Raw genomic sequence first — 15,312 nt, forward strand, 5'->3', positions numbered from 1 at the left:
CACTTCATGTGAATAATTCATTGTTTTGCAGTCTTTTAGAAAGGAAGAGAAATTTGATAGACTGTTGGTTTGTCCAGTGTCATTGGAGAGGTGGCACTGTCACCCTCCAATCCACTGTCACTTTTGGAAATCTATAAATGTTGGAGTCAGAAATTAAAAATTCTCTTTGTGCCTTGGAAGAGCTGCATGTCCACATTGTGTTTTTTCATGTCCTATAATGACATAGAATTCAAGGAGCAGAACCACAGAATTGTTTAGTTTGGGAAATTCTGAGACCATTGAGTTCAACCATTCCCCCAGCACTGCCGACACCATCACTGACCACATCCCCAAGTGCCACATCCACACGTCTTTTAAATCCTCCAGGGACAGGGACACCGCTCTGGGCAGCTATGCCAGGGCTGGAGAACCCTTTCCATTATGAAATTTTCCTTAATAATTTTCTAAATAAAATGTTGTGGATGATTTTTCCTGCATCACCCAGGAAAGGGACAGCCAGCGACAGCCATGCCCATTTCTCCCTGTCACCATCACCCAGGTGGGTTTGGAGCCCCACCTCTGCCAGCACCCTGCTGCCCTCCCCACACAGCCAGCCAGAGGAGCAATCCCTAATTAATTCTGAGTAATTAGGTGCCTCTTACCTTCCCAGCACCCACCAGCCTTCCTCACTGAGCTCTTGGAATGAAGATGTCACAGGTCTTGAAGGGAGGGTCACAGAGCCCCGTGGTGACAGCACCTCTCCTTGTCACATGCTCAGGGTGGCCTCTGGTGCTAATTTTAAATCCCTCTGAGTAAACAGCTGCTAAATTTAGTGTCTGTGGAACATGAGCATCATTTTAAAGGCTGGATTGCTGGTGAGTGATGGCAGCAGAGAGAGGGGGATTGGCCTGACCCAGATCCCTGCTCAGCACAGCCAGACACCATCATCCTTCTGTCTGCACAGAGCAGATAAAGGAGCTCTCAAACCCTGGCCATCAACACAGCAGCTTTCCTTGGATGTCCTGTGATAAAGAAACCACAAAATCACAGAATCATATAGGTCAGAAAAGACATCCCAGGTCATCAAGTCCAGCTTTGATTGATCCCCACCTGGTCACCCAGCCCAGGGCACTGAGTGCTCCTTGGGGACTCCACCACCTCCCTGGGCAGCCCCTTCCATGTCTGACCACCCTTTCACTGATAATTTCTTCCTAAATTTCTTCACTGAAGAGAAAAAGCAACCCCTTGTTTCTTCCTGTGTTATAGCCTCACATGCCTAAAGGATTTGGTTTTCTCCTCAGATTCCACTTTGCAGCAGATCTGGCTGCTGGGAAATCAGCTCTGGTTCCTTGAGCCTGAGCTCTGAGGGATTGAAGCTGGACAGAGTTTTTATCTCTCTTCAGTCAAGTGTGCTGCACTCTCTTTCCTCAGCCCAACTCCTTCTCAACTCAGAAACTGCATGAAAAGAGATAAAAATGGGAGAAAAACAGCAATAAATTCAACATACCACCATCCTTCCCAGCTCTCCAGCAGCCAGGAAGGCATCCCACCTCCACACTGCAGCAGGGAATCAGCAGAGCTCGGCTGAACTGGGAGAGAAGCAGACAGAGCTGGTGCCTCCTCTGCAGACATTTATCTTGGGATGCACTGACTCACCCTCTGGAGGGGGATTTTTCCCTCTCTCTGTCCCTTTTCCTCCCCTCCGTAACTCATTTATCAGCACAGCTCCCACCCCACACACACACAGAGGGAGGGGAGGCTTCACATGGGGCAGCAGATGCTGAGGCAGACACATCCCTCACTCCTCACATGCAGCTCTGGCCAGCAGCCAGCCAGATGGAGAAATGGAATGCAGGGAGATAAGGCAGTGGCTGAATGCCCATGGTCTTCACCCTGAAAACTTTTATTTTTGGAAACTGTTTAGATATCTTTAAACTGTGCTGATGGCTACATTGTATTGGCTTTAAAGAAGAACATGATTTATCTCACTGAGGAAGTTAAAAAAAGTTTTTTTCTTATTCCTGATGGCAATTTCCACATGGAGCAGACAAAACCTTGGGAGTCACAAACATCTGGACTTAGTGACTAAGTGACATCTAACATCTGGACTTAGTGACACACATCTGCACAGTCCAGGAGCTGCTTGGATGGGGTCAGTGCTCCTGTTACACAAGCATAAGGCAACAAAAGAATACCCTGAGTTGGGAGGGACCCACAAGAATCATCAAATCCCACTCCTGGCCCTGCATAGGGCATCCCAAGGATCCCATCCTGTGCTGAGAGCATTGTCCAAACACTCCAAGAGCTCTGGCAGCCTTGGGGCAGTGACCACAGTGTTGCCAGCTCTGCCCTAACCAGACCCTTTTTGGTCAGGATTGCAATGCTGGCAGAGGAAATCTCCAGTTTGGACACATTATTATACAAACACCATTTGTGTAATGTGTTTCTGACCTATTTTCAACCCGTTTTCCTCCTACTCCAAATTTTATAGGAAGAGAAAAAAAAAAACCCATTTTTGTAATGTTGAATAAAAGAGTTGGAAGTTACCAAGTGGAGTGTCCAGGAAGTACCACAGCACTCAGTCTTTTTATTACAACATTTATTTTAGTATAGAAGGCACTTACAATACAGAAAGAAAAAAGAAACAAAAGGAACATGATAGGCACCAAAAGTGAAATTAGAATTAAAATGACAGAGAAACAGTTCACCAGACCAAAAGGAGCACCCTTCCCTGTTAACAATACAGCACATGGAAATGAAGCTATTGATGACTAACATTTTTTTTAACAATTAGAGCTTTTTATTTTTTAATTTTATTTTTTAATAGAAAAGATAAAAGGTTGTTCTACTGCGAACTGAAATAAAAGAGAACCTCCTCCAGAGAGCTGCAGGAGGATGTGGGAGGTGGTGGTGGTGGTCAGGCAGGGCTCCCTCAGGGTGGGCACTGCAGCAGGTCCTGGTACATCTCGATGAGCCGAGCAGCCTCCCTCTGCCCCGAGAGCACAGCACCGTGCGTGGTGGAGTAATACTTCCTGTGGGTGGCCTCCCCTGAGAACATCACCTGCATGGGCTGCAGGGCACAGCACAGGGGCACACATCAGCACAGATTCATGGGGGGCAGCTGGGAGCATCACAGGAGACAAACCTTCTGCGCCCTCCCACACTGGATGGTTCGGGTTGGAAGGGACCTCAAAGATCACCCAGTGCCACCCTCCTTTCTCTATCCCAGATTGCTCCACCTTTCTCTATCCCAGATTGCTCCAAGCCTCTCCAACCTGGCCTGGGGCACTTTCAGGGATCTAGGAGCTTTCATCTATTCTGGAGGGCTGGTTCTCAAAACCCCCACAAGATGCCAGCTCCAAAAACCTTAACAAACCTGCAGGAGGCACAGAGCACCTGCTCGGTACCATCTCCACCCTTTGCTCCCCTAAATTACACTTCAGCCTTTGAGGCATTAAGGGAATTTTTCTTCTGGACAGCAGCTTCAGAAGAATAACAGCCATGTCTCAAAACCCACAGCGTTGTATCTCTTATACCAATAGTGAGGTGCTTGCTACAACTGCAACTCAGATTTGAGGCAGGAATTTCTGGGAGGTTTTCCCTGGGAACTACACAGAAAGATTCCTCCTAAAGCTCCTGCTGGGTTTTCTTAAGTAGATTTCTGCACTGAATAAAATTATTTCTGCTGAGGCCAAGCTCTGGTGGAGGAAATGGAGTGGGCAGCTCCTTGAATTTTGCATTCTCATCAGCCTTTGGATTTGGACACATAACCCTGAGTGATGGGGTGAGTTTGGCTCAATGAGATCCTGAGCTGTGTAACCACCTCCATGTGTGCTCCAGCTCTCCTTGCTAAATTCAGAAAGCCAAAGCAGCGCCTGGGGAGAAAACTCATCATGCCCTGCCAAGGACTGGGCCTCCCTCAGCCTGCACTGCCAGCACAGAAAGATTTCCTAATATGCACCCCTGACACATTCAGACCTAGACATTAGCAGGGTCATAAAAATAATAATCTTTAAAACAAATTTGCAAGTGCTTTCCTGAGGAATTCTGAACTGGGAATAGAACTGATAAGTCATTAAATGACAATATCATGATTCCAAAAGTCACACGCATGAGCTGCTCTTGATAAATTCAGGGAGAGATGAGGGAATCCCTGAGACACCGGTATTCCAGACATTAAAGAGGCGAAATCCTACACACACTATTTGTACAAAATACAAAGGGAGAAACACACTCCTGCAGGCCAAAGCAGGGATTTTCTCTTCCAACCTCTCTCCCCAAAAAGCTGCTGCCCAGCGTCCCATCAGTTTTATTGCCCCAGCCCCCACCTGGGCCATACTCACAGGAGATTTGGAGCTCTCAGCATAAGGCAGTGGTTTTGCCAGCTTCTCCACGTCGGCCCCACTGGACCCAACCTGGGTGTAGGAGTAGGATCCACGGAAGTGGGGATTGCTGCCCCAGGAGGACCGCAGGATCCGGCGAGGTTTCGGAATGTTTGGATTCCCTGCGTGGAAAGGGGAAGGCAGAAAGTCAGACTGTGTCCAAGATGGAAGAGGGCAGTGCCTGAGCAAGGTGTGGGTGCCAGGGATTCCATCTTATTTATTCAACATCCAGCCTAGCACAGGCCCCAAACCACATCTCTCTTCCATCACTCAGTTTTAACTATTTAAATAAGAGAAATTGCCTCCCTTTTCATCTCAGCTCTTCCATTTTCCAAAGTGTTGGGGGAGTCCTCACCCCTGGAGGTGTCCAAGGAACAACTGGATGAGGCACTAAGTGGCCTGGCCTGCGTGATAAGGTGAGGAATTGGTCACAGGTTGGACTCCACGACCCTGGAGGTCTTTTCCTACTTAAATGATTCTGTGATTTGTTTTGGAGAGGAGCATTAAAATGTTTAGGTTCCTAAAACACTGGGGAGCTTCAGGGAACCTTGGACACAGCCTGGTTTGGAAATACAAAGCATCTTCTGGTCACATTTGCAGTGAATAGCCTGGTAGTAATCAAGCATATGATTGATCTCATCAAAATTTAGGTATTGAGTGCCCTGTCTGAAATTGGATGTTTAGGTAGCCTTGTGAGAGAGATGTGCCTCCAAAGAGGAAAGAAGGCAAATCTTTGTTGTGTGGGGGCATTGAAAAACCTGTCAGGAAGTTCTCAAGACCTGAATTTTTTTAACTCATTCCAACAGCTTCCCATACAGCTGGCCCCCAAATGAAGCTAAAATCCAGGAGACTCTATTTATGTAATGCACAAGGCATGGAAAGAAGGCCTTTGAGGCTGGAAGCAGGATTTCTAGATTGCTGCAGTTTTTCCACTGCTAAGAGGATGTAGGACCTAGAGGTGAAGAATGCACCAACAAGAGGGTCATCATCAGCCACTGTCCCCATCCCAAAGACTTTGGAGAACGTGAGGTCCAGGATTACAGCCACCAGCTGGTGGCACAAGAGCCTCAGGTACAAGCAGGGAGAGTCACACTTGGAGATCCTCCTGCTGGGCTGGTTTTGGACCATCTCAGTGCCACTGCTTTTGTCGGAGTCCCATGATCATATCTGGCATGGCAGGAGAGGAACAGGGGGACATGGAGAATTCCAGTGAAGAGAAATTCCCTCTGCAGGAGCCAAGATCCACCCTTGAGGCAACATCACCTATCCAGGCAAGGTTCAGCTACTTGGGTTGAGTCTAAACCTTCCACAGCAAGGGGACTGGAACTGGATCATCATAAAGGTCCCTTCCTACCCAAACCATTCTATGATTCTTCATGGAAAGGGCTCTCCAGCCCTGCCAGAGCTGCCCAGGACAGTGATAGAGTCACCACCCCTGGAGAGATTTAAAAGCCATGTGGCTGTGGCACTGTTATGGTTTAAGGCCTGGCAAAGCCAAGGCCCCCATAAATATACCTTTTACCTGATATCTGCTGTGAGATGTGGCCAGGAAATAAGCAAAGCAGGCTCCAACTTAAACATAAAGAGAAGTTTATTAACTAAACTACACACACAATTACTAAACTACACACACAATTACTAACCTACACACACACAGGGAAAAAAAACAAGGAGAATGAGAACTACACAGAAACACTTCCTTATCCTCCTCCCACCAAATTCCCAAACACATTTACATTTCCCAAAAAATTATCCACACTCGGTCTGGCACCACCCTTTGAAAAAAAAAATCAAATCTTCAGCTCATAAGGGATAGACGGAGTCCTTCCTTGTGCCACGGACTTCTTGTCACAATCAGCAATCCGCCCGGTATCTTGCTACCTCGTGACATCTCCTTTCCATGCCGAGGTGCTCTCACCACCTGGCATGGGATGGGGCAGGGGCCTGCCTTCAGGGCCTTTTAAGAATGCCTCGTCTCGTTCCAAGCAGAGTACAGTCACAATCCTGGGACCTCTGTCCCCCCCATGTCTTCTATACCCCCTGGGGCCGAGGGGTCTCAAAACCAAACTCTCTTGACGCCGAGCCTCCGCTTCCCCCTGCAATACAGCCTCTGCCTCACCAGGAAACAGTCCATGGAAATACAACAAAAAAGAGTCCAGCAAAAACTGCCACTCCATCTTCCTCCATTCCTTCAACATCTCTCTTCTCCCTTTGCCAGACCCTCCTTACTGGCCTAATTTTCTTCCTTCATCTTCCACTCCTGTCCCTTTCCCAGGAAAGGCAATGTTCTGCGAAGCCTTCATTCCCCAAAGGGTTAAAAGGTCTCCCAGGCGGCCGGACTGCCCGCTGCCCCCCCCCTTTCTCCTCCCAGCCGTGCTGCCTGCCGGCACATGATATCAAGTTTCAAGATATACAGTTCGAGCACGGGCTGCATTCTCTGGGGGGGGGGGAATAAACTGGTCGCTCAAGGGTCTGCCACCCTTCCTCCGAACCCGGGCCTACCGTAGATGGCCCACGTGGCTCTCCCCTCCCCCAGCCCAGCCAGAAACTGGGCCGGGGGAGAGACTTCTTCACGCCGGAAATCCCAAGAGGGCTCCGAAGGCCAAGAGCCCTGCTTTTAACCCCTTGGGTTCGTAGTCTCAAGAGGCGGATCCAAATGTCCCACTGGTCAAACTAAGTGCCCATCTTAAATTCCAATTACCCATTGGTAATCACAGCAAAACAAAATATCCCAGATGTCCCATTTCCGGTCAAACCACGACAGGCACCTGGGGACATGTGGTGACCTTGGCAGTGCTGGGGGAATGGTTGGGATCAATGATCTTAAAGAGCTTTTCCAACTCAAGTAATTCTGTGATTCCAAAAGACAGTCAGCACAAAAAGCTGGAGTTTTGAGATGTTCACATCCTTTGCCTGCTTCAGACCCTGACTCTGTGACAACTCAAGATGTTCACCCTGCCATGAGACAACCCAAATTCTGCCACTTTCTTCATCCCAGTTTAGAGGGAGACACACAAATGTAAACCCTGGTTGGGCACTGCATTATTTAGCTCTCATAAACTATTATTTAGCTGTACCTTCAATTCCTTAAAATCAAGAGCAGGTCCTGGTTCAGCTTCTGCTTTCAGGAGTATCCTGTCAGCCAGAGCTATGGAATAAGGGGCTGGAACAAAGCAGAGGATGGCCTGCCCAGAATACTCTGTGAGCACTTTAAAACCAGGCCCCAGATCAAAATATGGCACAGACTAGCAAACAAATATATCCCACAAACAAAACACATCCTACAAAGCAATGTTGTTTCAGGAATAAGAGCTTTGCATAACAAAGGCCTCTAAAATATGTTCCTGCAAGACTCTTCAAAGCAGAAATGCCTGGAAGTGGAAAGCCCAAGGGAGTCTGAGATCTGGGAGCTCTCAGATGTGTCAAGGAAATAAGTGATCATGTTTTATTTTTGAGTGCTGTGGAAAGCCCAGGAGAACACACCATGGAAGCTGCCAGAGAACACTCCCCAAGCAGGGCCAAGGCAGGCACCCATCCCACTGCACTGCACAAAAACAGCACACAAGTTGTTTTCAAATAAAAGGAATTTCTGCAGTGGCCTGGTGGTGCCTCTTCCAAAGCTGGTACACGTTTCCATATCCACATCCATCCACATGAGCTCCTTCCAAGGTCTCCAGAACATCAGGCCACGTTAGCAGGACCCAAGTGTCCACTGTGCAGCAACTGTGCCCCTGCAATGCTGCAATTCTGCACCTTTTAATGCAAGCAGCTGTTTCTAGGAGGAAAATCAGGAGAGCCAGAGGGAGGGTTTGGTTGAAGGTCAGACAGGAGCACGCAGCACAAGCTCTGATTATGAGCTGTTGTTTGAAGACAGAAACTACAAAGACTGAGAGCCACAGTCCTTCAAGCAACATCCTTCACTGGACTTTCTCATTCTGCTTTTGAACAGGGTAAACAGCCTTTGTCTGCAGATAAAAGTAACACAGATGTGGAAACTTCTCAGTTTCCACCATCCAAAGAGATTAAATGGCTAAAGAAAAGATGCTGGCCTTCACTAAAAAAGGAAGGCACATATCTTCATGCCACAGATTTCCACTTGTGAAGCTATGCAAGACAACTCCCTGTGCCTCACACAATCCCATTTTTCTTCAGCTCCCGGGAGCTGTGGATACAGAGGTTTGCTGGTTATGGGGCTGACTGAATTACCATAAAATCAACTCACCAATCTAAATTAAGGCACCCAAATTCATTTGCCTACCTGAGAGCAGGGTGTAAGACTCCACCAAGGGAGATCTGTGGTGCTGCCCCTATACCAGTGACTACAACCACCAGAGTGGCTACCCCAGACACCCACGTGGCACTGGGAGATGTGATGCAGAACCTGAAACAGATCTGTTCCCCTCCTGGAGGTCAGCGAGGAAAACTCAGGGCATCTCCAGCTGCAGCCTGCCAGGTTCCAGTGATCCCTTCAGCAGGGAGCCTCTGGCCTCCTACTCTGGGAGCTTATCCAACAAAGAAGGCAGAGCAAGGCTCCTAATTGCTCAGAGGTATTCCATTTAAGCAGATTTGGAGGACACTGCTTTTCACCATCCAGTTGTGAAAAGCAGTAATTGCTGGTGGTTCTTAGGTTAGAACAATCCTCAGAGATTTTCACAGCAAAGCCAGATAATCCCCAACGCCGACCCGAGAGGAAAATTCAAGGTCAGTTCACAGACAGATTCTCAGTGTGAGCCTAAAAGAATGGATTTCACTTAAAAGATGGATTTCACTGGTATAACATACTCTGAAGCCAAAGAAAAGGCCACCACGAGCAACAGACTGGGAAAACACAGTGAAAGATGGGAACCTAGCTGGTAATGCATGAATTCTTTCTCAGAAGAGCATGGGGCATTTCATACCCAGCACATGAAAGGCCAAGGGAACATTAAAAGGCTGACAGTATCTGCTTCATTATTGAATATAAGGCTCCCTCTCTACTCAGCAGAGAAAAGCTGCTTCACAAGATGTCACAGAGCACCAGGTGAGGAAGATCTGAGCTGCTTCATGGAAGATCCAAGCTTCATGGAAGATCCTCCCACAGAGGTGAGGATCCTGGCAGGAGCAGTTTCCTACCTTGGTTAGCTGACCTGTGTGAGCTTGAGTGGTGGGAAAGGCTTTCAGAGCTGGGTTTGGTGGTGCTAACTGCACCAGAGGAGTGCAGCCGTGCTCACAAGTGGCTGTAGGTGTGTCATGGGCTGCTGGTCTAACCCCTCTCACACTCCCCCTGGAACAGATCAGCAGGGAAGAAGGGAGCTGCACAGAGAGCTGAGCACACTTCTGTTATTTCAGCCAGCCTGGCTCCTGGCCCAGATCTGCCCTGAGGTATTGCTCCTTCTGGGAACCTCTGGGGAAAACAGGAGCAAGGGAAGCAGGATATACCCAGCTCCCTTAGCCAGGGAATCCTGCAAGAGAATGAAAAATGAAAAGGTTTTCTACCAACAAGGGCATTGGGGGCAGAAAGTGGAACAGGTCATGTTGGGCAATGGTTGCTCCAAGAACAGGTTTTGTTTTCCTCTCACAGTTTTAATCAGCTGCAAGGCCACTTCTCAGCTGATGCACAAAATGCTCAGTGCAGGGCAAGGCCCTGGTAAATGCAGTCTGGAATTCTCCAAGGAGAGACAACCTGGGATTAGCTGTGTGGAAGAGCCTGATGGACAGTGACCAGGTGCAGCATCAGCTGGAACAGCAACTGCAGCACAGACCCAGGGCCCAGAGACACATATTTCCATGCTGGGAGGAGAGGAACATCCAACACACGTAAACAGTCACTGGGAAAAAGCTCAAGAAGGAAGAGGGAGAGCAAACTCCCACGTGCCAAACTACAACAGACCCAAACAGCCAAATTCCCACTGATGAATTGAAGTGGATTTTGGAATTTTATTTTATTTTTTAAATAGGCCTTAAGCAAGAAAAGCTGCAACAAACAACGTTGTTTGTGGATTCAGGACTGCAACAATTTGGCTTGTGAGAGAAGAGTCTCCTGCTAAAATTGTGTAGAGCAGCAGTTCCCTGCTGGGGTCAGGGGAAAGATGGCACATGGGGACTGATGTGACACGAGACATGGGGACACTCAACACCCCTGAACACCACCAGCTCAGGAGGCACAGCTGAAACAAGGATGAAAGCTTAGGCACTCAATCAGAGCTTTTCAACCCAGAGACTCTACCTACAGCTCCTGCAGAGAGTGGTAAAACCTCTTTTGGCTGTAGTCAGTTATGCAGGAAGTCCTCAGATTCCAGGGTCCTTTCAGGAAAAGGGTTCTTCACCCAGAGGTGCTGGAACAGGCTCCCCAAGGAACGGTCACAGCACCAAGCTCAAGAAGCACTTGGACAATGCTCTGAGGCACAAAGAGATTGTTGGAGTGTCCTGTGCAGGGCCAGCAGCTGGGCAGGATGATCCTGATGGGCCCCTTCCAACTCAGGATATTCTGTGATTCTGGGACTCTCTGGATATCCATGTTGCTGGTAGCAAATGGTCAGAAAGGACTGGGGAGAGCTGCACTTGGGAAGGCAAATGTCTCCAGTTAGCTGGAGCTCCATGGACAAGAGGTAAGGTTGGAAACCCCCTGAGTGCTGAGACTGGGCTAACACCAGCTAGCAGGAAGATGTAAATCATTTAATCACAGGAGCCATCTCTAAAATAGCATAAACTACATCTAATCTTGGAGCATGCTCCTCTTATAACTGCTTGCAATTCTGTATCAATTCAAAACCCTTATTTCAAAACTGCTATCAAGTCCACCACTATTTCTTTCAGTGTTACTGCCTTACACCTGCACTTGCACAGTGTCTCTCATCAGAGGATGTCAAAGACTCTCAGATACAAAAATCCCTTTTCTTGGGAAGGTGCGTGACCTCTAGAGAAGTGACTGTGAACAAGCTAAAGCCCAGCATCCAAGTGTTATTACTTTAAGTGATTTTATTTGGATTTTCTCAGTGTAATACACCTAAGATTTGTCTCAGTCCAACTGCTGTCCTTAAAGTGATGTGTGATCACAGAACATGAAATCTGTGAAGTCCAGAAAGGTTTCAGTGATGCATCCAGAAAATGGGAACTCCCAAGATCAATGAACTTTTTGAAATTTATGTCTTGGAGATTATTTCCATCAATCTAATACTGAATGCAAGTCAGGGGTGTGATTCAACCACACCTCAGCTGATCTAAGCAGATTCAGTTTCTGAAGGGGCCCTGCTGCTCTCCACAGCTGAGATCAGCCCTCAGAGCCCGACAGCTTCAGCTGCTGAAGAGTTATTTGTGATTCAACAAAGCAGAGGATGTGGAATCCTCCAGCACTTCTGCCCATCGCTTCCTGAGCCGGTTTATCAGCCCCTCTGTATAAATAGCTCTCAGGCACACCCAAGCAGGAGCTATGCTGGAAGCACACGCACATTCAAAGGGACACAAAATGCCAAAGAACTAAAAATGACTTTAAAGCATTTCCTTCCTTGTGGTTATTTGATTCCCCAGCCCCACGCTCCCTCTCCCACCAGAGCATGGCTGACCTGTAAATTTACGTAGCATTTCGGTGCAGGTTTCTGCCACAGTTTCATCATCACACTTCTCCATAATCAAAGCCTCTTCTCCACAGATCCAGCCACTGAGGACATGGCCGTACCTCTCGGGTGGGTACAGCACATCAAAGCTGCAGATCTTCTTGTACCACAGCTCCTCAGGGTAAGTCAAGCTCTCGCTCTCCGCCTCGTCTTCCCAGACAAACTGGATGCTGTTGCACTCAGAGCTCCAGAAAGGCTCTTCAAACTCCAGGAAGATCTTGTCAGTGGTATTGATCCCCAGTTTCTCAATGGCCATCACCTTCTCCTCAGGCAGGCGGGGATGGAACAGGCTCTCATGGCGCTTCTTCAAGACTCCCAGGGACACAGTCACAATGACGTGGTCAGCTGGGATGAACTCACAGTCCTCGCACTCTACGAAGACATTGGAGCCCTTGTTCTCCTCGGGGAGGTCACTGTTGTGGTCAGCCACCCTCTCAATCTCCTGGCTGACCGACTGGTTCCAGTGGATGCACTTGACCGGCTTGCGGAGCTGAATGACAGACTTGGGAATGGAGCGGGCCAGGATCTCCACGATTTTAATGAAACCACAAGGAATGACGTGATGAGCCCCGGGGATTTCGGTCCATTCCCCAAATTCACTCAGCGACACTTCATCCATGCTGTGGGAGCTGCTCTCACAACTCTCTACCTAAGGAAAAGCAACACAAAAGCAACATTGCCACAGAGCAACTCCTTCAGCCACAGCACAGCTCTGCAAGGGCACAGAGGAGCTGCATGAGATGACTGAATTCCACTCATGAAAGCACTGAATTCCACTCTGAAACCAGGTTAGTTTTGCTAGTAAAGAAGTGCTTGGCCATAGGATCTGACAAAAATCATTCCTCAGCCTTTCTTGCAACCAGAGAAACCATTTTGTCATGGTAAAGAGTTGGAGTTGCATCATCCAGAGTTCAGAGACCAGAGGGCTGGAGCCCCTCTGATCTGAAGAAAAATTGAGAGCAGAGGCTGCTCATGCTAGAGCAGAGAAAGCTCTGGCAAGACCTCCTGACACCTTTCAATACCTAAAGGTGCTACAAAAGAGCTGGAGAGGGACTTTGGACAAGGCCACGGAGTGACAGGAGAAAGAGTAATGGCTTTAAACTGATGGGCAACTTAAATTAGATATGAGGAATAAATTCTTCCTTGTGAGGGTGGTAAGGCCCTGGCACAGGGTGCCCAGAGAAGCTGTGGCTGCCACAGCCCTGGAAGTGTTTTCAAAACAGGTTGGACGGGACTTGGAACAACCTGGGATAGTGGTTGGAACCCAGGGATGGAACAGGATGGTCCCTTCCAACCTAAACCATTCTGTGAATCTGTAATTCCATTATGTCTTTGCTTCTGCACAATTCTGGGTTAAAGTTCTGGTTTCTATCCTTTAAAACCCTCTGCAGTGGCCAGGACCTGCTGCCTGGTGCTCCTACAGCAGAACCTGGAGTTGTGTTAATCAGATGCTCATTCCAAGGCTAATAAATGTTCCCATGAGGGGCCACAAAAAACTTCTGGCAGCTCTTTGTGCTGTCTGCAGCTTTCAGCATGCTGTCAAACAGTCAGCAATCAGCCAGCTAACAATCTGCCAGAGGTGAGAGGACCCAGCACAGGAGGAATCGGAGGAGACGGAAAAGGGAAATGCCAAGATGTGAGCCACGTGTGTTTGATGTGATTACCAAAGCTTTAGATCCATTAACCTGTTGGTTAATGTTTGTAGGAGTATTAAGCATAGCTGTAGCTCCCAACAATCCCTGGAACAAAGGCAGGATGTTTGGCCTGCCTTGTGATAAGCTTCTAATGATAATCCTGATGCACGGGACACAGTGATCTTAAAATCTTCACATCACTGGAGTCACAATCGCTCGCACACTGTAATTCTCTAAGCATTTTAAGGAACATTACAATTCCTTGCCTCCACCTTTGACCTATTTTCCAGACCTCTCCACACTTTAATGACTGTGCTTGGAAGCCTGACAAGCCTAGACCATCTCCCTGTGGAGCACCCTGGTGCAGGGCAGGAATCTGTGCTGGGACAAAGCCAAGAAGTCAGGGTTGTACCAGCAGCTCCCAGGCTGCTCCTGTGCCTGCAGGGACCAACAGGTGCCTTCCCTGTCCTGGTCACTGCCTGATGACTCCAGTGGGGACTGAGTGAAGACCCAGCTTTGGACTGTGCTGTAGTTCTACCCCACCCAAGCACTTCCCAGGCCTCCCCTAGGGTGACAACACAAACCCCGTGGCACACAGCAGGATCCTCACCCTGCCTGGATGCTCCAACAGCACACTCCTCATTATGAAGTTAAACACTGGTGGCTGTTTGTTTGATTCTTTCAGCCATGAAGGCAAAATGCCAGGGGGGAAAAACAAGCAACTACCAAGACTCTAACCCAAGACAGGTTAATCCCCACTCTGTCATCTGATAGTCTAAAGTATGAGAAGCTTTGTTGTTCTCAGTTATTTGCATGAGAAGGGATTTGCAAGACTTGCAGAAACAGCTCTGACTGTGGCAGCCTGGAGCAAGCACAGGAAAAACCACCAGGAAACCCAGAGCTGTATCCAATGACTTAACCCTGTCTGCATGGGTGCTGCTATTTGGGTAACACAATAAATAACTGAGCTTTACAGCTGTGGAGACACCCTGTGAGAAAAGGTTTTGGGTGAGAATGCTGAGGTATCAGGCTCAGGACACCAGGGTTCAAACCTCAGCTTTATGTCAAATCTCCTGTGAGACTCTTTAGGTCTTTATTCCTCTTTGGTTTAGCTTCCCACCTGAAAACAGTGAACTCATTACAAAGTGCTGCTTGCCTCCCCTGCCTCATTTCAGAAGCTTTTAAGTCATCCTAATTGAAATAAAAATGACTGATACACTTTACTCATGGAGTGCTTGATGCAGCATTAAGTCCTCATCCCACAGAGAACTCATTTCGCCAAGGCACGAAGGAGATAAAAAGAACTATGGAAGCCACGTGGAAAGCTGGTTTTATAAAGTCTATCTTAGATTTTATTGCTTTACCTTCAAAATGCTTTCTGGGGATTTCTTCAGCAAATTACTAGCATCATCAAAGTTACATTTCCTCTGGTCTCTGAGAGGTAAAAAAACACTCAGGCAGGATCAGAGGGTGCAGGTGGAAGTCACAAGATAAAACATTACTAAAAGAACCTGACAATAGAGTAGCTTCAGGTGGCAAAAAAAACCTAAATCTCACCAGAAAATTTAACAAGGCCTAGGAAAGCCTCTTCTATTAAAATAAATGGGGTTTTAAGGTAAGAAAAAAAAAAAAAAGAGTAAAGGCATTATTCCTTGCAGCCCACTGTCTTTGGAAGTGCATCAGGAGGGAAAGTTGTCAATAGAAACACAAACTGCAAGAGAGCAC

General features: G+C 47.8%; 1 protein-coding gene across 1 annotated transcript in view; it reads right to left on the minus strand.

Moving 5' to 3' along the window:
* Nucleotides 1-2,557: 2,557 nt before the first annotated feature.
* Nucleotides 2,558-15,312, minus strand: part of SMOX (spermine oxidase) — a 52,976-nt gene continuing 40,221 nt past the window's right edge. Inside the window, exons 5-7 of the mRNA XM_054293197.1 lie at nt 11,903-12,598; nt 4,323-4,483; nt 2,558-3,049 (exon numbers count right to left, since the gene is read on the minus strand). Of these exons, the coding sequence (XP_054149172.1) occupies nt 2,912-3,049; nt 4,323-4,483; nt 11,903-12,598 (995 nt within the window). The 3' untranslated portion in view covers nt 2,558-2,911. The remainder of the gene's footprint in view (nt 3,050-4,322; nt 4,484-11,902; nt 12,599-15,312) is intronic.

This window comes from Melozone crissalis, unplaced genomic scaffold, assembly GCF_028551555.1.
Source record: "Melozone crissalis strain CALT ecotype California unplaced genomic scaffold, PUWL_Pcris_2 ptg000132l_1, whole genome shotgun sequence".
NCBI classification, from domain to species: domain Eukaryota; kingdom Metazoa; phylum Chordata; class Aves; order Passeriformes; family Passerellidae; genus Melozone; species Melozone crissalis.